General features: G+C 38.9%; 1 protein-coding gene across 1 annotated transcript in view; it reads right to left on the bottom strand.

The window, feature by feature from the left end:
• The window catches only part of GLE1 (nucleoporin GLE1-like protein), a 75,251-nt gene that overhangs the window by 43,676 nt on the left and 4,870 nt on the right, over positions 1–26,705 (bottom strand). The window contains exons 6-8 of the mRNA XM_088941053.1: positions 14,647–14,770; positions 6,881–7,029; positions 3,097–3,268 (exon numbers count right to left, since the gene is read on the bottom strand). Coding sequence (XP_088797179.1) covers positions 3,097–3,268; positions 6,881–7,029; positions 14,647–14,770 — 445 coding nt within the window. The remainder of the gene's footprint in view (positions 1–3,096; positions 3,269–6,880; positions 7,030–14,646; positions 14,771–26,705) is intronic.

Here is a 26,705-nt window from a genome sequence, read left to right as displayed (position 1 = left end):
CCATCAAACGTATACGCATCGACATGCACTGGCCCCTCCAGCTTCTTCACCGACAGATCCAATAGTAGTTTCTGCAACACCCTTACACCCAGTGCCTAATCTTGACCTTTCCATTGCCCTACGAAAAGGTAAACACAGTTGTACCCTTCATCCTATCTCCCATTATGTTTCTGTTTCTCACCTCTCTCCTTTCCATCGACAGTTCATTTTGTTGTTTTCTTCTAGCTCTGTTCCTAAGGATGTCTAGGAAGCCCTTATCTCTTCGGAGCGGCATCAGGCAATGGAAGACGAACTCTCCACTCCGGCTCATAATCATACGTGGGATCTCACCACTCTTCCCCCTGGTAAGCATGTTGTAGGATGTAAGTGGGTTTACACAACCAAGTATTTGCGTGATGGTAGTGTTGAGAGATTGATAGTTCGGTTGGTTGCCAAGGGTTATTCACAGTTATATGGTATTGACTACACAGAGACCTTCTCTCCTGTTGCCAAGATTGGTTCTATTCGTGTTTTGATCCCCCTTGCTGCTATGTATGATTGGTTGTTGTTTCATCTTGATATCAAAAATGCTTTCTTGCATGGTGATCTTCTTGAGGAGGTATATATGGAGCAACCACCCGGTTTTGTTGCTCAAGGGGAGGATGGTAAAGTGTGCAAGATCAAGAAAGCCATTTATGGACTTAAACAGTCTCCTCGTGCATGGTTTGGAAGGTTCAGTGAAGTAGTGAAAAAGTTTGGCATGAAGCAGTGTCAAGTCGACCATTCTGCATTTAGTTATGATTCTGATCCTGGGAAGATTTTGTTGGTGGTATATGTGGATGATATTGTTATTACTAGCAGTGACATGTTCGGGATTGATAGGTTGAAGATCTTTTTGCTTGATCACTTTCAGACAAAAGATCTTGGCAAACTAAAATATTTCTTAGGGAGAGAGGTTGCAAGGTCCAAACATGGTATTAATTTGTGCCAGAGGAAGTATGTCCTTGATCTACTGGAGGAGATAGGGTTGTTGGGTGCCAAACCAGCTAAAACACCTATGGAATTGAATGTTAAGTTGAGTAGTGATACGGGTGAGGAATTTGAAGATCCAGGAAGGTACAGAAGGTTAGTGGGTAAGCTAAACTACCTAACTATCACTCAACCAGATATTTCATTTGTAGTTGGTGTGGTGAGTCAGTTTATGCAGAATCCTCGAATCCCTCATTGGAATGCAGTTCTAAGGATTGTAAGGTACTTGAAAGGTGCTCCTAGTCGTGGTTTGCTATACAAGAGTGGAGGAAAACTTGAGATAGAAGGGTACACCGATGTTGATTGGGCTGGTTCTGTATCTGGCAAGAGGTCGACTACAGGTTGTTATACCTTTCTTGGGGGTAACTTGGTGACATGGAAGAGTAAGAAACAAACAATGGTGGCAAGAAGCAGTGCAGAAGCTGAATACAAAGCCATGGCACATACAACCTGTGAACTGGTGTGGTTGAAGAACCTTCTACAGGAGATGGGGTACTCGATTGGTACACCGATGAAGCTTCAATGTGACAACCAAGTTGTTGTCCACATTTCCTCCAATCCAGTCTTTCATGAGAGAACAAAACATATAGAAATTGATTGTCACTTTGTGAGAGAGAAGGTTCTTAGTGGAGTAATAAGTACAGCTTATGTTAACACAGGAAGCCAATGGACGAATCTATTCACCAAAGGGTTGAGTCAGGCAAGAGTGGATTACATATGTAACAAGCTGGGACTATAATGATATATAATCTCCAGCTTGAGGGGGGTGTTAGTGTTGACTAAATAAGGGTAGAATGGTCATTTGCATGTAAATTAGAAAGGCTAATACACCCTGGCCGAATGAGAACAGTTTTTTTCTCTTCAATTAGAACCAGGTTTTCTCCCCTCATTCTTCCTCTTTCTTTCCTCTCTTTTCTCTTCTTCCTTCTTTTTCTTTTTCTTCCTTGATTAATCTGAAGGCTACAAGTTTACAGATCTGAACTTTATCAACCTCTACTACAGACATGAATCCGTATAGATTGTGCCTATGCTAGATAGTTGGTGTCATCTAGCTTGATTGTGGTCACTCTAGTCAAAAAGGAATCTACCGGGCCAACCACGGATACTAGCATATGCTTCAATTCACTTCCGAAATGCTCCATTTATCAAACAAAAATCAAAAAAAAAAAAAAAGAAAAACAGTTTTTCAGTTTATATAAACTTAACTGAGGTCAATACAGTACTTGGAGACTTAAAAACTAGGGTGTCACTGCACCCAACTGTCAGGGAGGAACAGAGAAGAGGTAACCATCCTACCAAAGCTTCCAAACCACCTACAAGTCTCAGCCGCACACTTCTAGAGATCAAACTACACCTCCCAAGTCCTGGGCGCCACACTCAATATTCTCCTTGACTTGTAACTTGAAAGCTCTCTAGTCGACTAGGGTTTTAGGCAAAAAGTTATAACTCCACTTCTTACCAATTTTCAGCCAGATTCTAACTCTCCAAACCCTCTACCAACTAAGCAAAAATATTCTCTGATTTATCAGGAAATTATCTCTCCATACACACTCCCAATCGAAGGGTGTATGGGAAAAGAGAAAAGAAAAAAGAGGGAAAACTTGCTCTGATACCAAGAAGTAAATCTGACTTCTAAATCTGATTAAAAACTTGATTAAAGGAGTAAAAAAGTGAGAAAGGAAGAATAAAACAGCAGAACAGAAGGGGATGGAGAAGAAGAAGAAGAGGGTTCAATCACCTCTTCCCCCTCACTAATCCTTTTATTAATCTTCACTAATGTGGTTAATTACAAATCATCCCTTAAGTGGGACATCCAGCTAAGCATAAACTTAAAATAACTTAAAAAAAAGTTAACAGGCCCATAAGACAAGCCCATTAGCATACAAAATAAATAGCCTACTACTGAAACATAAAATAGACACTAGGGCCCATTCGGCCCAGTCTCTCTACAACATGATTATCCCCATGTTGAAAATGAAGAAAGATTAAATTTATAGGTGCAGTAATAAATTCGGTTGAGGCTATAGTAGAGAGAATTGGAAAAAATCTAAGCAAGCATCAATTAAAAGTAATGGCACCATTACTAACCTCTGCTTCTGCTTTGGCTTTTTCTTGGCGCAGCTTTTCCTCTTGGAGAGCCTTTTCCTTTCTCTTGGCCTCTTCGAAAGCCGCATCATTTCTTATTCTCCTTTCTTCTATTTGGGATCTGTGTTCATGATCCCTTTGGACAGCAATTAAGTGGTTATCCAGTGCTTCTGCACTACAGTAATGCTACAAAAGTCTCAGCTCAACTTTTTTGCAACAAGTGATTAAGCAATTCAAGAACCACCACTAGAATACAGTCATTTGGTGGGAAGATAAGCTGCAATTTTATTGTTGCTGTTGTTGTTGAAAAGTGTAGCTTATGGTGTATTAGATATCAAAAAACATATAAAATCCATCCTTTGTATAAAGATTCTATCCATTGTTGTCCAACAGTTAGTATGACTAGCTTTGTACAAACTACAAAGAGATTATGTACATCAAAGCCACAGGCTTCTATAAGTTCCCAAAAATGTCTATATACAAAAAGGAGAGACCGAATTCCCTATGAAAAACTCTATGAATGGAGAGTTAGGCCCTAACAAAATCAAAAAAAAAATAAGCTGCAATTTCCATGATGTAAATGTGCTTCTAAAGTATCAAAAATAACTACAACATACAGAAACCAACTGTGCTGACCCAACCCCAAATTCACTAAAAACGCTTTACAAGTTGATCCCTGGCACAGGTGATCCCCAAAAGAGTTGATCACTCGAAACCCCATTGATTTCAACTTGCAAGTGAGTCTGCCAGACTGTTAGCAGCTCTGGGTCTCTACCTTAATGAGCAGTTTAGGATAGCACAAAGCTATTGTCTGTCTCCATAAGAACCCAAAGGTCCAATTGGCTTCAGCTCCAAGCCTAAGCCTCATCCAGTCAGTGATCATTTCACAATCACCTTCAACCTGTAGATCTGTCCAGCCATGAGAAACAGCAACTTTTAAACCTTCCAACAGGACCACTAGCTTCCGATAGAATTGCCAACATCAGCAAGTTCCCCCATTGTCCCTTTTTTTATCAGTAACAAAATGCTCTATTAAATAATAATATTTGTGTAACTTTAAGTACAAGAAAGGAGAGGTCAACAATCTTAGCTCCCCCACAACAAGGAACAAAGAAGAAAGCTAAAAATTAGCCCAAAACATAGATCCCTTAAGCACCCCTTTCTTTGCTAACCCATCAGCCATTGAGTTAGCGCTTCTCTTCACCCAACTGTAGTTCACCTCAATATCCCTACTCAGCCATTTACTCCAATACCAGATATCCTTGGATTACCCAAACAGCCAAAGGTCATTACAAAATGTCGGTCCCAGATATCTGGGGTCTTGAGAGGGGTAGACTGGATATGGAAGCAACTTTCGGCATTTTTTTAACTCAAAGTGTCCACTCTAATTCTGTTTGGCTCACCCAAACAGCACCCATCAAAATATAATTTCTTTCCCAGGCTCCAGTGTTAGCCATTCAGCACCCCTTTCCCGTCTTCTAATAGAGAATCCCGTTACAATTTGTCACCCTCTTGATACATCATCCTTGGTTATGCCTCTAAATTCATCACATGACAATGCCCAATGTACTACATTCACCTTAACAAGGTCAATCAAGTTATGAACCCATCAAGTTTTATCAAATTTACTCAAAAATACTCTTATGTTGAATAAACAAAGAAAAGCACAAAATGACATTATTTTTTCCATAACTAAAAGAGCTACTATAACTCACTAACCACATGCACAACTGACATTAATATTGAACTACAAAGACTCTATCTTGGGGTGATTCAAGATGTGGTGCCCACTCATGAAACAGCTGACTTTGGCTTTGACCAGCTCTGACAGGTGTAGAAAACCAGCTTTGAAGATGCCTATTTAAACAGACCATCTAGGAATCTGTTTGGCATGAAATTTAGTACCTAGAGAGTATTTCATCATTCTAAAACTTCAAATTTGGAGCACTCTAGCTTGTTCAAATTGACCAGCTGAAGTTGGCTGTCCAGCCAACCTCTAGGACTTTTTCATCATTTTCTTTAGTTTCTTCTTACCATATTATGACAAGGATTTCTAATCATCTGCATCATTTAGCAAACAATTGCTGTTGCATTCACTTAATCTATCATCAATTCCCTTGATAAGGGCATAATTTACCACCAATTCCTACAATGGTCAAAATTACTTTCATGTATGTCCTAGTTAAACCATTTCAGCATTCCTTGTAAGCAGTTAATCATTATTTTCATCTTGCTATGGAAAGTTTCATGTCTAGTTCTACATTTGGTTCTAGTTCGATATCCCCAACTAATTGACTTTACCATTAAAGATAAAAGAGGATAGTTTACTCATCAGTTCAACTTTATTTTTATGAGAAGTTAATTTTACTTCTTTTTATAGGAAGCAGTAACTTTGATTAGAACTTAATAAAAGGTACACTGGTTCCAGCCATGGAATTAGGGAACCTGAACTATAATAAGAACTACAACTCAGCCCAGAATAAATCTTCCCCTGCTGATCCCTTGTTTGGCTAGAGTGTCAGCCAAACTATTTGCAGTCCTCCTCACCCACTTAATAGAGACACCAACCACTCTTGAAAGTCTTCTAATTTCTATCAAAGTCTGCCTGTGAATCCATATCCCCAAACTGCTTGCTTGTAAGCACTCTATCACCTTCAAGTCACCCCCCACTTCCATATTCCGAAAGCCTAACTGTTTTGCCAATCTCAGCCACTGAACAAGTGTTAAAATTTCAGCTCTAGAGAGTCACCCACCCCTACAGGCCTAGAAAATAATGCCACTATCTTTCCTTCCCTATCTCTTATTATTCCATCTATGCCTGAGGGACCCAAATTGCCATAAGATCTTACATCAAAATGTCACTCTCTTCCCTTTCCTATCTTTCCTTTTTTTTTTTTCAATAAGGAGTTGAATGTTCACAATCCCATTTATGTGACAGATTACAAAGTTAGAGTTTACCAATATATTCTATGTTATAAACTCATAGCTTTGTGTAATATAATAATAGCATCTATTTTCCTAAAAGTAAAATTATTTGTGTTATAGGTAATTAGGTATGCAGTAGTTAAGGCCATTGTTTAGAGAAGCAAACTGGACAAGCCTATTGGACTAGTTGCACAGTTACCCAGGCCACTGGCCGGTTCAGTCATGCCCATGGTTCAAAGTATCAATACACCCCGATAACATTTGAAAGGGTGTTTTGGTATTTTGAACCTCACACATCATTTTTTTAGTTTCTTTGTCAAAATTATAGAGGATGCCCCTTTCATGCTATTTAACTATTAAAAAAGGGTTTTTCTCAAAATGCCTTAGAAAAGCCGTATCGGCCGCCTGCCAATACAATACAACACACCTGATATGGGGCATATCATATGGATACTTTGAGCCTTGGTCAAATCCTAAAAACAATTATTCATGAAAAACCGGCCAAAAGCAGATGACCGGCCAATTTAACAAAGAAACCGGTGAACTGGTCCCAATTTTATGAAACCACCCGAATCACGAGATGAATAGAAACTTCAAGATGGTGATAAAAAGACTTGAACCCAAGACCTCTTATTTATGTGTATTGCCTTGTTGCCATTAACCCATCTCTTTATTTGCATTTATTTGTGCCTCTTTAATGTATATATTGCTTTATTACACACATATTTTAAAGAAAATGTGAGTTAAGAGACTTGAACTTGGTCATAATGTAGATAGGTTTTCCATAACCTGATTTTCAAAGAAGTATACCAACTTTAAAGGATAAAGACATTGAAAGAGAAGCAGAATAAAGAGATCTTACATTTTGCGTTGATACTGTGTGTCTAGTTTCCTGTCCATTTCCCTCCTTGCTTCTGTATATTTCTCAACTTGAATGAGTGCATTGGTAGACCTCTCACTTTCATTAACCAGATCTGTCTCCAATGCAGATATAACATTCCTAATTTCTTCCTGTTAATAAGATGAATGACTATAAGAAGGGATGCATGCACCAACTTGTAAAAGGATTCAGCAGAAAAGTGCATATATGCAGGTCTGCAAGCTAAAAAATCCAGACAACTAGAACCATCAAATGTTATTACAGAATATGTGTTATGTTTTACAGAAGAATGACACTAGCATCAGGTGCCTTGTGTAACAGAGATGTAAAATCACAATTCAAAAGTACAAAACACAAACAGAATTTTTTTCACAAATAGAAGGGATCATGTTGGTTATCTAAAGGCCCCTGATGACCAGAATTGTGAGGCTAGCATCTGTCTTCACAGAAATGTACCTCTATATATGCATATAACACATTCCAATAAGAACAGAATCAGACATGAAATCAACATTATGAATTCCAATAGGATTTGAAACTGATGACCATAAAACCCAACATGCACACGCATGTGTTACCTGGATGTAGCAAGGAAACAGCTGGACATGGTATCAGACACATAATTTACACTAAAAATAGAAATATCCAACTAGAAAAGGCATCCTTGTACAGGTATCAAGGAAGTGTCCATGCTGGGGAGCTTTTTCCCTAGTAGCCGTCCAAAGTTTCAACTTAATAATTTAGCATGGTGTTAGGTGTAGTTTATAGCCTATTGAAAAACAGCGCTTATAGCTGCTTGGTAAGTATATTGATGTTATGGATCAGAGAAAGTTAAAAGTGGATGAAGATAAAAGGATATGCATTGCAGCTTCACTCACAAAATATGGGTGAGGATTCTCAGAATTTTTGCAATCAGAAATTGCTGCCCAGAATCAATGGCTGATTTTGTCAACAACTGGAGGGTACAAGGTCTAAGCAAGAAAGGGAAAGTTCTATGGTATCTGATTCCAGGTGTTGTGTTATGGCCGATATGGCAAGAAAGAAACTCAAGGATATTTCAAAACAAAAGCTGTCAAGAAGAGGAAGTATGGCAGAAGATTGTGGGGAAGCTGTTTCCCTGGTCTTCGATTCAGCTAAAAGTTGACAGTTCTTTTTACAGTTCTCTTTTTGACTTTAAAAGCCTGTTTGTATCTCCCAATGGTTTTGTAGTTTGAGTGCTATCTTTGTTCCTTAATTGTACAGCCTCTGGTTGTACTTTTCCTATTAGTCATGGAGTTAACGCTACTTTTTTAGCCTTAATTCCCAAGAAGAAAGAGGCCAAGCATCCAAAGGACTTTCGACCTATTAGTTTGGTGACTAGTGTATACAAGATTGTGGCTAAGGTCTTATCTTTGAGGATTAAAAAGGTGCTTCCTTGTCTTATCAGCCAAGCCCAAGGAACTTTTGTTCAAGGGAGACAAATAGTAGATCAGACCCTAATAGCAAATAAATGTGTGGAGTAGATTAGGAGATCGGGTCATAAAGGTTATGTTTGTAAACTAGATCTTGAAAAGGCTTATGACCTAGTGGATTAGGGATTCTTATTACTCATGCTAAGAAAGTGTGGGTTTGGGGATAGATGGTGCAAATGGATAAACGGTTGCCTTTCCTCTTGCCATTACTCCATCCTAGTCAATGGGGTAATTAACGGTTTCTTCCCAGCTAACAGGGGTCTGAAACAAGGTGACCCCATGTCACCTTTCCTATTCACTTTAGATGTTGATGCTTTCAGTAGACTTCTCTCAGAAGCGGATAGGGTCGGATCCTTAAGAAGGTGGAAAATAGGTAGAGATAGAGTTTCAGTAACCCATCTTCAGTTTGCAGACGACATAATAATCTTTTGTGAAGGTTGTGATCTGATGGAAGTAAGAAATCTGAAGGATTTGATAATTCACTTTGAGAGGGCCTCAAATTTGAAGATAAATTTTGAGAAAAGTTGTGTTGTGGAAATAAATTTGAGTAGAGGAGATGGAGTTTATAGCAGCCTCGTTAGATTGCACATGGTCTCAGTGGCTTCTATCCTACCTAGGACTTCCCTTAGGCGCAAATCCAAAGAAAAGTAGGTTCTGGAACCTAGTGGTGGAAAAGTTCGAAAAAAGATTGACAACTTGGAAGAGAAACTATATTTCCCTAGGGGGTAGAGTTACTTTGATTAAAGCAACTCTAGCCAACTTGCCTTTATACTTCCTATCAGTCTTTAGAATTCCTAAAAGGGAGGCAAAGAGGTTGGAAAAACTGATGAGGGACTTCTTATGGGAACCCGGGGAAGAGAAAAAAGATCACTTGATTAGGTGGGAGGTGGTGAGTAGAAGCAAAAATGAAGGAGGCCTAGACTTAAGGAATGTGGTGAGTAAGAATGAAGCTCTTTTAGGTAAAGTGGCTTTGGAGGTGGCCCTTGGAGAGGGAGAGGTTGTGGCATGAAGTAGTGAAGAGTATCCATGGTTGTTCTGAATCAGGTTGGAACACGGAGGTATCCCGAAGGGCTTTGCTCACAACACCTTGGAAGGCTATTTATGGCATTCTCCCAAAGTTCCTCATATTTGTAAGGTATGATGCTTGTTCTGGAAACTCCATTCTTTTTTGGGAAGATATTTAGGTGAGCACTCGACCCCTAAAACACCACTTTCCTTCTCTCTATTTCATCTCCCTCTTTAAAAAGAAACCAATTTCATGGCTTCTTTCCCCCCTGGTTCGCCCTTTGGATTTACACTGGAATTTTGGGTTTCGAAGAGGGTTAAGGGATGAAGAACTTCTTTGTGTTTCAAAGCTCTTGTTGCTTCTAGACTCAGTGTGCCTAGACCCCCCTAACCTAGATAAAAGGTTTGGTCTCTAACCTCGGTTGGCTCCTCCACTTGTGCTTCTTTCTTTAAAGCCCTCTGCTCCAATCCCTCCCCTCAGGTGTTCCTTGTTAAAGAGGTCTGGTCAAGGCCAATTCCTCCTAAAATAGCAATGTTACATTGGGTAGCCTACTTGGGTAAGATCAATACGGTGGAAAACTTGCAAAAGAAGAAGCCTTACTTGTGTTTGTCCCCAAATTGATGCTTCTTGTGTAAAGTGAAGGGTGAGGACTGTAACCATTTACTGATATCGTGCTCTTTTGCTGCCAATATTTGGAACTGAGTTGTTGCACTATTTGGGTGCAGGTGGAACTTGCCCCCCGAAGTTAAGTTGTTGTTCATTCCAGCTGCCTTTGGGAGATTGACAAAAAGAGGGAAGCTAATGTGGAAATGTATCGGAGCCGCTACCTTGTGGACTTTATGGGAGGACAGAAATGATAGAATATTTCAAGAAAAGGAAAAAAGTCTTGCTGAAATTAAGGAATGCATGATGCAAGGACAGTCTCATGGCTAAAATCTTCACACTTGTTGGCAGATTACTCCTTTGATGACTTAAGGAGAAACTGAGCAGCAGTGGCTTCTACAGTCTCCACAAAGAACAAATCACAAGCTGAATGGGAATCCCCACCGGATGGAGTGGTAAAACTGAATTTTGATGGTAGCTGCCAAGGTAACCCAGGGCCATCTGGAATAGGAGGGATTCTGAGAGACAAAGATAGCAACATGTTGTCTTTATTTTCAGGACCAGTGGGTGTTGGTGATTCTGTAAGGGCAGAGATACTAGCAACGGTACAAGGTATACAGATGGTCAGTCAACTTGGAGTGAATAATTTGATAGTAGAAGGGGATTCCAAGGTAGTAGTGGGCTGGTTGACAAGTCCAGAGACAGCTTGTTGGGGCTACAGGGATCTGTTAAAGAAAGTTAAATGGCTGACAAGGAATATGTCAGTCAGGTTTCAGTGGGTCAGCAGATCAGCAAATGCAATGGCTGATTCTTTGGCCAAGAAAGGGGTGTCAAGGGGAGATCTGTTCTGGGCCACTTTGTAACTGTTTCAGGCTTGTGTTTGCTTAGTGTTTATGACTCAGTCCTAGGGGGAGGTAACACCTCATGCCTCTTCCTAGGCTGAATGTACTACTATTTTTTGAATTAATAAAACTACTCTCATTTATCAAAAAAAAAAATCGATACTTCTTCTCAATAAAAAAAAAAAAAAGATAAAAGGATATTCATTGGTTGTCAATCAGATTTTTAAAGGTCAAAAGGGCATTGATGTAATTCTAAAATACCAATAAAAGATAAAAGGACACAAAGGTCTGAAACAGAGGAATGCTCTTCAATGAAGACTGGGTTTTAGGTTTCATTTGAGCCCTTTTATACCTTGTACAGTTCCTCTTTTTATCAATCAATAAGTGCTTCTAGTTACTAACTAAAAACGGCAAAAGACAAAAGGACTATTTGAGGTATTGTAACTTGTAAGGGTATTTTTTAAGGGATTATAAAATACCCTACTAAGTGCATATGCTTTTCCATTAACAAAAAAAAAGAAAGCCAAGATCTATTTACCCAAGAAAATTGCTGAAACCTATCCAAACGCCTAAGCTAACACGGCACAAGCAAACAACTTTAGCAGGGGCATTTCACTTAAAGCCAACCCAAAGCTGGAAAGCCCATTCAATAAGCTTTGACAAATAACATCCAAAAGCAGCATTGTAAGACTCGGCGTGCACCAGTTGATCAAACTGCCAGACCCATGAACTGGAGGCCATTCTGGTTTTCTAATACCCTGGTTTTCCATTAGAAAACCAGTCAAATTGGTCAAATCCCAGCAGAACCATTGACCAGTGTTTTAAGAGGCATGGGAGGCAAATGTCTGGATGCACCCTCAAAATGTCCTGAGGCATATGCTACAGGAATTGAGGCCTCAAGGGCGCATGCCTCAGCTGCAAGAGGCATACGCCACAATGCCTGATACAAAAAGTTTGATAGAAATGAAGGAAAGGAAAAAAAAAAGGAACATAAAGAAAAAGAAGTAAAGAAGAAAGGGAAGAAAGAAAAGGAAGGGAAGGAAAGAGGAGAGAAAAGGTTTGGGCCAGGGGTGGAGCCCCTAGACCCCCTCCCAAACTCCTTTTTAATGCAGCCCTTTTTTGTGCTAGGAGTCCTTGCGACAAGATCCCCCCCCCCCCTTTCAACTAGTGTTATGCATTTTTGTTCTTCTTAATATAAGACATGTTCATTAAAAAAATAAACAAAAAAGATGAGATCCTCCTTCTTCCTCTTCCCCTTCCCCCTTCGTCTTCTTCTTCTTCATCCCCTCCTCTTAAAGAGGCTTACACCTCCTTGTGCTCAAGAGGCTTACACCTCTTACGTTCAAAACTAGACCTCACACCTCCAGGTAGTAGAACACCTTGCATCATACCTCCAAGTGGTGGAACACTATGCATCATGCTTCCATGTTTTAAAACATTGTCGTTGACTAAATTGTTACAATATCCAAATTGCCAATAGGAAGATTTGAACTTGAAACCTCTTAGTCATGCATGATGCATGTTAACAAGCTACCATTAGTCCAACACACCTTCTGTGCTCATTTATGTTTATATCTTACAGCATTGCCCAAAAGTTACCCATAGTAATTTACATGAATTGCAGCATTCACTTTTTTTCTGATAATTGAAAAGATTTCATTAAACAAGAGAAATAAGATTTTACGAGAATCCCTTGGAGAGGCACAAGATGCAACCTCCCCTAAACATTACAAGATATCAGAAATAAAATTACAAAGCTGCCCAAAATAAATGGTCCCTAGTAAACCCCTGTTTAGCAAGATGATCAGCCAAGGCATTTGCCTCCCTACCCACCCATTGATATCTACATGTTATGTGCCTTGTTAAGCATTTAACTTTTTTGATGAGATCCCTATAACTCCAAACAACTGAGTCTGGATTTGACAGCCAGCCCACAATCACCTTAGAATCCCCTTCAATCAATAGGTTCTCCACTCCTAGTTGATTAGCAATCTGAATTCCCAGTACTGTAGCCAACATCTCAGCTCTTGTAGAGTCCCCTATCCCTATTGGGCCTGAGAACAAGGATATGAAGTTGCATTCTCATTCCTCAACACTCTTCCAATGCCAGACAGTCCTGGGTTACCCTAGCTGCTTCTGTCAAAATTCAGTTTAAAAAATCCTTCTAGGGGAGTTACCCAAACTGTAGTGGCTCTGGTTTTTCTAACCGAAGTGTGTGCAACTATGGCCCAATTCCTCCAGATGTCATCAAATGAAAAAGAGCTGAAAGAAACCAAGGATTCCAGCCAATATATAGCCCTGGTTAAGATACATTCCTTCACTTCTGTAAAGGACCTCTCTTTATCTTCGAAAGTTCTAGCAGTTCTTTCTTCCCAAATTGTCCATAGGGTGGCTGCTTTGAAGCATCTCCACATACTCTTCCCTCTTTTTGTTAGGCAAGCAAAGGTAATTGGTGAGAATAATGATTTTACCTATGCTGGTTGATTCCACCTACATCCAAACAAAACAAACATCAAATCCCAAAGAGTGGCAGCAAAGGAACAAGAAACCAGTAAGTGGTAACAATCCTCACTATGAGAATTGCACAGTACACACCAGTTTGGGGATAAACAAATGAAAGGCTTTTTCTTTTGTAAACTCTCCAAAGTATTAATCTTACCAATGTACACTTTCCAACAGAAAACAACAATTTTTGGGGGCACAGGCTTTGTCCAAACTTCTTTCACTGGGAAAGGCTCAAAATAAGTACTCAATCAAAGGGATTTGAAGAAGGATAAACAAGTGAAAGAACCTTTTGGGATAGGAGCCCACACCCTTTTATCAGGAGAAGAGGGGTCCAAGCAAACACTCTCTAGAATAGATAGAAGTTCAGTAACATGCTCTCATATGTTGGTTCAGCCAGACTGCAGTTTAAGGTTGGGTCTCTTTTCATCTTGAATTTATAAAGTTTTCGTGATCATATCAAATGACAAAGGTGAGGAATGATGGTAGGAAAAGAAAGGCTAGCGTCCAAAAGCATATATGAAGATAAGTTGGACAACTGAAAAACACCATTTACAACAAAATGAAGAAAAAATTGGACAAGGATGGTTCAGTCATGGTTTCTTGTTCCTTGTGTCTCAGTAGTAAGGTCACAAATTCCCAAGCAAAGTTTAGTGAACAGTTGTATGTAATTGGTGAAGGGAAAGAACCAATTGGTAGAAAGACCTTCACAATCCCTTTGGGTCATTCAGCACTCAGAACAAGTAGAAGAAGAAATATAGTGATAGTTTGATTCTTAGCCACTGTAGTAAATAGAATAAGAGCAATGGAGAGAATTACCATTCTTTGTATTTAACTATTTACAAGAGAAACAAAAGAAAAAAGCAAGAAAGTATTTAGCTGTGCCACAATAACTAAAAAGATTCCTTTGATAGCTAATCATTTATTAAAAAAGGTGAAAAGCTAAAAGCATGATGAGGAGCATTTCTCAATTTTTAGAACAGATTTTATGGTAGGTTAAATTTTGGAAATTTGTATGTTAGGTCATAAGCTATGAGAATTTATGCTTACTACTAATGTCTAAATATTCACTACATCTGATTCCTATTATCAGAAATCTGAGGTTCATCTAAACACCAAACTGGAGCAAGCACGATTCACATCAAGTGATACACAAGGTTCAAAGAAGCATATAACAATGTTCTCATTACCTACTAATTTCCAAACTATGATATATTAAGTATACTAAAGAACATGAAAATTGAAATTTTATATAGAAAGATTAATGAAATGTTTTTTTAACAGTGAAATAAAATATTGTGATACTTAAAAAACTATATAATTTAAGGGAACACAAATCCATACCTTAATTCCTCGTCGGTGCTCTTCATCTAGTTCAAACAAAACAACTTCAGGTACCCCTACTTTCTCCATCAACTGGGTCTGAGTTGCTTCAATAACCAATCCATCTTCAGAATCATCAGTGCCACTTAAAGAAGAGATAGAAAAAGATATCAAAACCAAAAGTTTCCAATAAATATAATGATACTATGAAAAATAGCATATCAACAACAAGTTAGAGTGACAAGATAAAAAGAAAATATGCATTATCAAGCTCCACAATAATAGGAAAGAATTAAGTAATATATTGACAATGTTGTGCTTGAGAACCAAATTTTAAGTATTTTGAAAATGGAAGCCTTTTTTATAAAGTCATCACTCAATCAAATTGTATATATGAATATGATGGAGCACGTCAATTTAAATGTAGCAGAATATGGTTTTTCATGGCAAACCAGTGAGCTAATGCTATGGAAGATGGTTCCCTTTGCCATATGCTGGGGAATATGGCTAGAAAGAAACAACAGGATATTTATGGGAAAATTACTGCTAAAAAGGTGATGACTGGAAGCATGGAGAGACTAGTAATATTATGGTCAAAGGTCAAAGAAGTTCCAAAACTTTAGATATTCTCATTTTTGTAACCAATGGCAAAGAACCACTGATGATAGTGATTTTGAATTTTCAAATAGCTAGATATACATAATTGATCTACACCTTGGGCTGAGAAAAAAGCCCATTGATTTTGAGGGCCCTCTCCCTTTATCTAATAAAATAATATACTTTTCAAAAAAAATGTAACAGAATATGGCAATTTAAATTAAACAGAAAAAAAAATAGGTGAATATTTAAAAGTGAAAGACCAAATATGGTTGGTTAAACTATATAATAGTAATGCTGGGGAAAAAGGAAATTTCAACAAATGATCAAGAAAAAAGAAAAAAAGAATTTCAACTGTAAGAAATTGGAAGAAAAACATAAAGAAAAAAGTGGAGTAGTTGTTATACAAGATAGAAGAAACAAACTTCTGGAGATGAAAATATAAGATAGAGATTAACTAAAAAGAGAGATACTCAAAGCTACAAAGTAAATTTGTTTATCAAATCAACTCCAAAAACCCAATTACAATGAATCCATTTACAGGCTCAATATAAGGGGTCAGACCTCTCCTTAAAACCTCCAATTCAAAATTGGAAGCTGCTAAGAAGAAACCCCATTTGCACTAGGCCTAAGGCAAACCCATAAATAACCAATGTGGATACTAAACTATGAATTCATTTACTCCTAAAATAACTCAAAGTACCTACTGCAAATCCTGCTAAAAATAGACAAATCAAAAACAACTCCAAAAATAAACAAGAATTAAAAAAAAAAAAAAAAAGGCAACCAACACCCTATCTGTAAAGTTGTTATATCTTCCATGCATACATCGTGGTCTCTGATTCAAGAATACTCATCCTTGTTTTTTTTATGGGTAACTTCGAACTATAATATATTAAAAAGAATTGAAAGGAATAGTAGAAATTTACTGAATTAATATGAAAGAAAAGTAGTTTCTTGAAGAGAGAAGGAGAAGAAGAGAAGTTGAAAAGAAGAGAGTAATAATCTGGCCGCCCCCTTCGCTTATTATTTATACTAAAAAAAATAGAGGCAAAACATAAAACAGCATATACAACACTCAAAAACATAATAAAATTTGGACTCACATAACTACTGTGGTCCCCACCTCCTATCTAACAACTAACATAAAACATCTACTCAGAAAAACATCATAAAACTGATTAATCTTCAACACTCCTCAAGTTGGGAGTAAAATGTCACACATTCCCAACTTGCGTAGATCATGTTCAAGCTTGTTCTTTGCCACCCCTTTAGTAAGAACATCAGCCAGCTGCAACTCTGAAGAAACATAAGGCAAACAAACTTCTCCGGTTGTTACCCTTTCTCTTATAAAGTGTCTACCAACTTCAATGTGTTTTGTGGGCAATATTGATTGCAGCCCGATTGTCACAATATAACATCATCAGTTCCTCTACTTTCACCCCAATCTCACTCAAAAGAGATCTAACCCAAAGAAGTTCTGAGACACCATGAGCCATGGATCTATACTCAGCCTCTGCACCTGACCTTGCCACAACCGCTTGCTCCTTACTCTTCCAGGAGATCAATTTTCCACCTACAAAGGTACACACTCCTGATGTAGACCTCTTGTCATCTAAGCATCCTGCCCAATCTGCATCTCTATAGGATTCTAGCTTCAAATTCTCATGATTTGAGAAAAGAATGCCTCTGCCAGGGTGCTTTTTCAGATATGCAAGTATTCTCTCGATAGCTTCCCAATGCTGAACCCGAGGTGCGTGCATGTACTGACTCACAACACTAACAACATAAGAAATATCTGGTCATGCCATACACAAATACAGCAGTCGTCCCACCATTCTTTGATATCTCCCCACATCCTTTACCAATTCACCATCCACACCATTAATTCTATGGTTTGGATCAATAGGAGTGTCTGTTGGTTTGGTCCCTAGCTTCCTAGTCTCCCGCAATAGGTCAGATACATACTTTCTCTGTGAAATGAAGATCTCATGCTTGGGTCTTGCAACTTCAATCCCCAAGAAGTATTTGAGCTCACCAAGATCTCTGGTCTCAAATTCTTGCTGCAATGATTTTTTGAGATCATCAATCTCCTCCAGATCATTTCCTGTCACCACTATATCGTCCATATACACAATCAGAAATTGACATCAAAGCATCTCTCCTCTTCACAAAGAGGGTGTGATCAGACTATGTCTGTGTGTATCCAAAACGGATGAGTGCCCCTCTAGACCTGTCAAACCAAGCCTAGGTGGTTGTTTCAGTCCATACAAATATTTTATGAGTCTGCACACCTTTCCTTTACCAACATTTTCATAGAAACCTGCTGGAATGTCCATATATATTTCTACCTGTAAATCACCATTGAGGAAGGCATTTTTTACATCAAGCTGGAACAAGGGCCATGAATAGGTGGCTGTTAGAGATAAAAGGATACGAACTAACTCATCTTAGCTACTGCTACAAAGATTTCCAGATAGTCAACACCATAGGCCTGAGTATACACTTTTGCTACCAACCTTGCCTCGTACCTCTCTATCTCGCCATCGGCCTTATACTTCACTATGAATACCCATCTACATCCGACTGTCTCCTTGTCTGGGGGAAGATCAACTATTTCCCAAGTTTGGTTTTTGACCAAAGCATCCATCTCATCTTGCATGGTTGTTTTCCACTCAGGTTTGGAGAGATCCTCAATAACATTCTTGGGTATAGACATAGAATCCAAGGAAAAAAGAAAAACACGGTAAGAGGATGATAAGGCATTGTAGGAAATATGGTTTGAAATGCAGTGGGTTGTACACTTTCTCTTCCCCTTACGAAGTGCAATGGGAAGATCAAGGTCGGTGGGATCAACTGCAACAATGGTGTTAGGGACAGGATCATTATCATCAGAAAACATAACAAGCTTTAGGCTCAAGAGGAATATCTGGAACTGTATTTGCCGAATATGGAGTTTCTGAAGGACTGACAGAGAGTGGTGTGGGTTGAGGATGTGTGGAGTCAACCATCATCTGCTGGCGTTGATATTTCTGTGAGGCTGCCCGTAGTGGCTTAGGTAATGAAACTGGAGGTGCTAGTGCTGTCTAAATTGATGGAGGTGTTAGTTGAACTGATGGAGGCACCAAAGAAACAAGAAGATGAACAGATTGTGAGTTCTCCTCCTCAAAACTCTCCCCCTAAAGAGAACCACTCGAGAAGGTGGATTCAAAGAAGGTAACATCCATAGTGACAAATCTGCTCCTCCACACTAAGTCATAACAGCAATACCCCTTTTGGTTCTGAGCATACCCAAGAAAAACACATTTCTTGGCCTTAGGATCCAATTTCTTGCGATGAGAGCCAAGAATGTGAACAAAGGAAACACAGCCAAAAACCCTCAGAGGTATATGAAATATCTCCCCGTCTGGAAAAATATGACTAAATGGCACCTTAAACCCCAAAGCCCGTGAAGGAACACGGTTAATCAAATTCACGACTGTAAGAACTGCACCTCCCCAGAACTAAACAAGAACTGAATCACACACCATAAGACTCCTTGCCACCTCCACAATGTGTTTGTTTTTTCTCTCAGCAACTCCATTTTGTTGTTGTGTATATGCACAACTGCTCTGATGAACTACACCATGTTCTAAGAGATCCGTGGTCAGGTCCTTCTCAAAGTACTCTCTAGCATTATCTGATTTAAAAGCCTTAGTTCTCACTCCAAATTGTGTGAGAACCATCTGGTGGAACTATCATACCAAGTTAGGAACCTCATCGCGTGATCTCATCAAATATATCCAAGAATATTGTGTATAACCATCCACAAACAAGAGAAAGTAACAGAATCCTCCCATGGAAGGGATATGATATGGCCCCCATACATCAGTGTGAACAATATTAAAAGCAGTACTTCTTTTATTACTTGGTTTAAAAGACTGTCTACAATGCTTTCCTAAATGACAACTCTCACACTCCAAAGTAAATAACTGAACAGACTCAAACAACTTTGGGAAAAGACATTTCAATGAACTAAAAGAAATATGTCCCAAGCGATTGTGCCAAAGCATAATCTGGTTCACCGACTCTGACCCACTACTATTGTTGCTGCTAACATGATGGCCCGGGTGTCTCAGAATCTCATCCAAAAGGTAGACTCCATTCACCTCACGACCACTCCCAATCATCTTCTTTGACTCCAGATCCTACAAAACACAATTACCAGGAAGAAAGGTCACGGAACAATTCAAATTTTTTGTCAAAGAACTAACAGACAGTAGGTTGGTATGAAGTCTAGGGACATGTAAAACATAAGGCAGATTTATGTCATTGGTCACTCTAACTGTCTCCTTCCCAGCAATGGGCATATGTGAACCATCTACTGTAGAGACACAACTGATAGGAACTGAAAAGGGTAGGGGCATTAGTCATGTGCTCAGATGCTCCTGAGTCTATAATCTAGGGAGGTCCCACCTTACCTGAAGTGAATGCAAGATTTGCGGTTCCATATGAACCACCTATATGTGCAAAGGAAGTGGTGTAGTTGGCTCCTGCATTCTGCTGTCCATCTGGAAGGCTAGAGCTAGGTGAATCTTTCTTACTCATAAGTTGTCCAAACCTCTCCAATTCTATTTTCACTGTTGCTACCGCAATGGATTCCCAATCAGTTTGGGAAAGAGAGGCCAAAGAGTCTCCTGTAGTGGCTACATTTGCATTTCCCTTCTTGTTTCTTATCCGAGCAGGCATAAGATTTGGATGAAGCTTCCAACAAATGTCCCTGGTATGCTTAGGCTTCTTGCAATAATCATACACCAAGTCCTTATCTTCCCTTCTAGTCTCACTACTCCCCCTGTCTCCATTCGGCTTAGGTTTTATTGTACCAACCATAGCCGACTGGTCAATCCCAGGCTGTCTCAGCATTACATTCCTCCTACTCTCCACACTAGAGACAAAGGCATAGGCCTGAGAGAGTGTCACACCCTCCCTAGAATGAATATGCTGCCTAGCAATGTCAAATTCAGGGTTCAGCCCTGCCACGAACTCAAAAACCCTATTCCTCTCTACCAGTCTATAATAAGTTGTTGCATTATTTACACTTTCCCATACCACAGTTTCTAAGTGATCTATTTCCTGCCATAGGGTTTTTAGCATGGAAAAATACATAGCAAGAGGGTTTTCTCCTTGTTTCATACTTATCACCTGATTTCTTAACTGATATGCTTTGGCTTCATTTTGCTTCTAAGTGTAGGTTTCAGTCATTCCATCCCAAATACCCTTAGCAATATTAGCCCATAGGAAATTTTTTGCAATTTGAGGTAACATAGAATTACACAACCAAAACATTACCATGTAATTCTCCTACACCCATCGGGAAGAGTCTGTATCAGGTTTCTTCTCCTCCCCAATGAGATGCCCTAATTTTCCACGCGCACCAATAGCCATCTTAGCTAATTGTGCCCACTCCAAATAATTTGCACCATCAAATTTTACTGTAGTAATCATCCCAGACCTAAAAATATCACTACTACCTCCAACACCCAGTCCCACAGTACCGATAGATATCATCTCGGTATTCCAACTCTCCATCTTACTTCAAACAGTTCAACAGTAAGAAAAAATAGATTGGAGACCTTCAACAAATAATGTAATATCACACACAAAAACCAACCCTTTCAGAAGAAGAAAACCCTAGCTGGAGAGAAATCTCTCTCCTCCCCACGTCTCCCAACAAAAAAGAGTGAATCGATCACTCCGGGAGGCTCAGAAAATTCTATAAACCAAACCGCCCTCTTCAGAAAAATAAAAAGAAAACTAACAATACCTAGGCACCCAAGATCAGATCAAAAACAAAGAGTTCAACTTTTTTGGGACTCTTCCTCATACTCTAGTTCTTCCTAATTTTGATGTCGAACAGTAGATCACCTTCCTAATGACTAGATCCCACCAAAAAATCCAAAAATTGGGCAATCTACAGCAGATCAATCAGCCCTTTACTACTTCATGCAGTCGGCCGATCTAGGGCTGCATGAGAATGCTTCATAAAACCCTAGTTGATGCTTTGATAGCAAGTAGAGAACTGCTGAATTAAAAAATACGAAAGAAAAGTAGTTTCTTGAAGAGAGAAGGAAGAGAGAAAGAGAAGAGAAGTTGAAAAGAAGAGAGAGCAATAATCCGGCCGCCCCCTTCACTTATTATTTATACTAAAAATAATATAACAATACAAAGACACTTATGCCCTTATAGGGCGGCAAAACATAAAACAGCATATATAACACTCAAAAACATAATAAAATTTGAACTCACATAAGTACTATAGTCCCCACCTCCTATCTAACAACTAACATAAAACATCTACTCAGAAAAACATCATAAAACTGATTAATCTTCAGCAGGAATTAAGAACTTCAATCAGGACTTCAGAAGTCTAACAAGCTTCGCAGTCAGAGATAGAGCTAGAATAAGATTCTACAAAGATCGTGTGAAGTTTGCCCAAGACTGTTCAGGCTGTCTGAACCGGAAGTGAGTATTCAAAGCTACTATGAAAGAATTGGGGAACAGATAATATGGTGTCCAAGGTTTAGAAGACCACTCTTGGACAAGGAGATAGAGGAGTGTTTAAATCTTCTGGAGAAGCTGGAAAGAGTGAAGATATCAGCTCAGTCCAGGGATGAGTTATGGTGGAAGGATTGCTCAATTGACAGATCTAGGGTAACCCAGTGCCCCCCAGGGTGGAAGATTTTGCTTGGCTGGTGGCTATGTATTGTGTGTTGACATTGGATCACTTGAAGACAAGAGGTTTCAGCATGGCCAATATGTGCTTTATGTGTAAGGAAGCTAAGGAATCTGTTTTCTATCTCTTCTTTTCATGTAAAATCTCTGGGTTCTGTCAAGTCTCTTCATGGCACTCTTTGGAATTGGAAACTTCCAACCATGGACACCTAAGGAAATCTCAAAAACATGGCCAGGAATTAGGGAGGGAAGAAGGCTAGAATAATATGGAGTTTTTCGATTTGCCATCTGTTGGAACACATGGAAAGAAAGGAACAGAATAATCTTTGAAGACAAGGAAGGGAAACTGGAAAAACTAATGGCGGTTGTTGACAAATCTGTTGCAGATTGGGTTCAGGTTTTGCCTGAGTTCTCTCAGCTTAAGAGAGAAGATTTAGGAGAAAGATTATGGGAGATGGTGGGGTTACAAAATTGTGAGATGGAGAGCTAAATTTGTATTTGTTTCTGTTCCGTTTTTGTTGATAGGTTTTCCTTAACACCTGTCCAGGATGTACTATATCTTTTTTATTTTTAATGAACTTTTTTTGCTTATTACTTATCAAAAAAAAAAAAGAATGGAATATGTACAGCATGCCAAGCATCCCTTTATGAGTGTTTATCAAACCCCTTCCCTTTTTAACCTTTTACACTACAGCTTTACAGCTTTGCCCAAAATAACTGATTCTTTTTAAGCTAAAGCATCAACCAAGTTACTAGCTGGATCTAGGCACCAACTGAAAGTAGAAACCAGATCTATTTCTAACTAATCTATCTCCTATGTGATCTGTCAGTATTGTCACAATCCATGGATGTTGTCTTTTATCCACCGTATTACAACATTTTAGCCACTTTCCACTTTCATCTTCTTGTACCCCAAAAACTTCCCGAACCGCAGGCCTTGCAAAATTGTGTGCAGTTCAGCTTGAATGGAGTCTCCTTTGCTGAATGGAAGAGGGTGGACAAGAGACACAAAATAGCATTTGGCATTTGGGAACATAGTCCTTTTAGGTGAAAATCAATCTTGTAGAATCAGACTAACTAGCACCAAACCCTATAGATATTTTCTGCTGGACTTAATTCATGGATCACGCTCTTCGATGTCAGGAATAAAAAGAAAAAAAAAAAGAACTTTCCTCATGTATCTCAAAGCTTCTCAAGATCTACAACCTCAATCTGTACTTCATTAACTGGATTTGGATGAAATTTCGAACTTATACATTAATATCAGGACTATTACTTTTTCTAATTTTGTGAGTAACTAAAATGTCATACCAATCAAAAAGATGAAGAGCACATGAGAGGATGTACATGTGTGTAAAAACATACAATTTTTTTTAATGAATAAACGATTTATTAACGATATGTCAGAAAAAGTAACAAGAACCTCAAGAAGAGGCACAAGGTGCAACCTCCCTTGAGTTTGAATGTAAAAACGTATAAATGCAGCACAAGATAGTTGTCATGGAAAAGCCTAGGTGGGCACCTAGTGACAGCTCGGCAACTGAGAAACCATGGGGATCACCCAGCCCAAGCACCTAGTTGTTTTTGTACAAGGTACTTTATAGTATTTTTATACTTTTTAGTTTTTGAGTTTATAATATTTTTATATATTTTAGTTCTTATTTGTTAGGATTAGATCAACAAATAAGTCAGGGGTCATTGCCTTGAGCTCTTTTTTTTTTTTTTTTTGATAGGAAACGGTAACTTTCATTAGATAAAAGCATAAGAAACAACTGTCACCTTCCAAGGTAATAGGTGACCCCTAAGCTCTTGAAGACTCGACCTCAACTAAATAAGCAAGGAAGAACTCAAGGAAGAGATAGAAAAATTTAACCAATCAACACATGATAAAGGAAAAAATAAGAAGCAAACCATATTTAACTAATCATGTAAAGTTTATCTCTAATTGCCAATGAGCGTGTGGAGGATATGCATAGAACAAGGAGGGGATTATGTGCAAGTTGGATTTAGAGAAGGCTTACTATATGGTTGATTGGTCTTTTTTTATGCAAGTGTTGGATTGCTTTGGTTTTGGGGAGAAATGGTGTAAATGGATCCTGAGTTGTATAGACTTGTCATTACTCCATCCTGGTAAATGGAAAGGTAGTGGATCACCTCCCAGCTATTAGGGGAATTAGACAATGGGACCCCCTCTCTCCATTTCTTTTCACCTTGATCGCTGAAGTGTTGGGGAGGCTAATTGAGAAAGCAGATTCAAGAAGTCTTGTGAGGGGATGGAGAGTTGGAAAAGAAAACATTCCTATCACCCACTTACAGTTCACTGATGATACAATTATGTTCTGTGAAGGGAAGGATGTGAGATGGGCCGAAAACTTGAAGTTGGTGATTCAAGTGTTTGAAGAAATGTCAAATATCGATAAGAGTTATTTGGTGGGGATTAATATGGAAGAGAGAGCTATATTGGAAAGGGTTGAAGCTTTGGGTTGTACGGTGTCACAATGGCCGTTGAACTATTTGGGGATACCCTTGGGGGATAACCTGAGGAAAGAGAGCTTTTGCAGCCCCGTAATTGATTGATTTGCTAAGAAGTTGGCCTCTTGGAAGAAGAATTATTTTATCTCTGGGTGGTAGAATCGCTTTGATTAAGTCCACACTAGCTAGTTTGCCTATGTATTACTTATCGGTTTTTAGGATCCCAGTGAAGATAAGTAGGAGTTTGGAGAAGTTGATGAGAGACTTCTTGTGGGAACCAGGGGAGGAGAGGAAGGATAACAGGGTGAATTGGAAACTAGTCTCTAGGAGTAGGGCTGACAGAGGGTTAGGTTTTGGTAACATTCAAAGGAAAAATATGAAGCCTTGTTGGGGAAATGATTATGGAGGTTGGGAGGTGAGGAGAATAAACTGTGGACGAGGGTATTTTTAAGTATTCATGGTCAAGCAAATGATGGCTAGGACATTGGGACTTTGGCAAGGGCTGTTGGTGCCTCTCCTTGGAAATCTATACATGCCATTCTTCCTTCCTTTCTGCAGCACATCAAGTATGACCTTTGCTCTGGGAATCAGATAAAGTTTTGGGAGCACAGTTGGGTGGGTGAGATACCTTTGAAAGACCAATTCCCTTCCTTGTTTTCACTCTCTTGGTTTAAAGGCAAGGTTGTGTCCAGTTTTATAATTCCTTCTCAGTCTAATTTTGGGTTTGATTGGGATCTGAGGCTTAGAAGAGGCTTAAGGGATGTAGAGGTTGAAAATGTCATGAGTCTAGTTCAGATCTTAAATCGGGTGGTGTTGGATCCCATTGAGAGGGATAAGAGACTGCGGACCCTAACTCCCACTGGAACCTTCTCTTGTGCCTCTTTCTTCAAGTCCCTACTGCCTTCATCTAGTCCATTTGCACAAAACTTTCCAATTAAGGATGTTTGGGGTGAGCTGATTCCTCCAAGGATTGGAGCCTTTTGTTGGGGAGCCTTCCTCAGAAGATGTAATACTTGTGACGTACACATACTCCAAAGAAGAAGGCCTTTTTGGTGCTTGTCTCCAAATTGGTGCATTCTTTGCAAGGCTAATGGTGAAAGCTCCCACCACTTATTAGTTTCTTGCCCCTTTGCTACTGATCTTTGGAAATGGTTTCTTTCCTCTTTTGGTTGTAGGTGGACACCACTGCCAAACATTCAAAGTTTGTTTAGCCCCTCATTCTTTGGTTGGCCAAACAAAAGGGGAAGGATAAATGTAGAGATGTGTTAGGGTTTTTGTTTGTTGGACTCTTTGAGAGGAAAGGAACACCAGAATTTTCTCTGAAGTTGAAAGAAGTAAAGAATGCCTTAATGAAGTAGTAGCAGTGAGGGTGGTACATTGACTGAAATCCTTGGACCTATTTGTTGATATTTCTACGAATATGTTGCTGAATATACAAAAGTTAATCATTGAAAGGGACTCAAAGCAGGTATTAAGTTGGTTACAAGAAGGTAGTGGACTTTGGAAATATGCTAATGAGAGGAAGGAGATTAAGTAGCTAACTAGAGGACTGGAAATCAAGTTTCAGTGGGTCAAGAGAACAGCAAATGCAATTGCTTATGCTTTGGCAAAGCAGGGGGTGGGAAGGGATCAAATGTTTTGAGCTGTTCTGTAACATTTTCTTTTTTGTTATCTTCCTAGAGAGAGCTAAGCTTGTTTATCTCTCTTTGGAGTGTTATAACTAAATTCTTTTAATCTAATGAATTCTAGTTATTGATCAAAAGAAAATTTATCTCCAATTTGTGAAGTCCAAAGACAAAAAAGAAAAAAACTGGAAATGGCAAGAATTTTTGCATAAAAGAACTTCATAGACAAAAATAACATAATAAGGAAGTAAAATTTCTCTACCTTGTGTAAAGTTCATTGCAAGAGAATCGCTTGCTAACAACTAAATTTTGAGCAAGGACCTCTTCGTCCTCACTTTCTGTGTCCTCTGTTTCATTATCAGAAATATTTCTACGAATATGTTGCTGAATATACAAAAGTTAATCATTGAAAGGGACTCAAAGCAGGTATTAAGTTGGTTACAAGAAGGTAGTGGACTTTGGAAATATGCTAATGAGAGGATGGAGATTAAGTAGCTAACTAGAGGACTGGAAATCAAGTTTCAGTGGGTCAAGAGAACAGCAAATGCAATTGCTTATGCTTTGGCAAAGCAGGGGGTGGGAAGGGATCAAATGTTTTGGGCTGTTCTGTAACATTTTCTTTTTTGTTATCTTCCTAGAGAGAGCTAAGCTTGTTTATCTCTCTTTGGAGTGTTG

This window comes from Nelumbo lutea, chromosome 4 (assembly GCF_056320005.1).
Source record: "Nelumbo lutea isolate HS-2025 chromosome 4, American lotus-T2T, whole genome shotgun sequence".
NCBI lineage: Eukaryota > Viridiplantae > Streptophyta > Magnoliopsida > Proteales > Nelumbonaceae > Nelumbo > Nelumbo lutea.
Note: the sequence above shows the minus strand (reverse complement) of the source record. Positions and strands in the feature narration are given on the sequence as shown.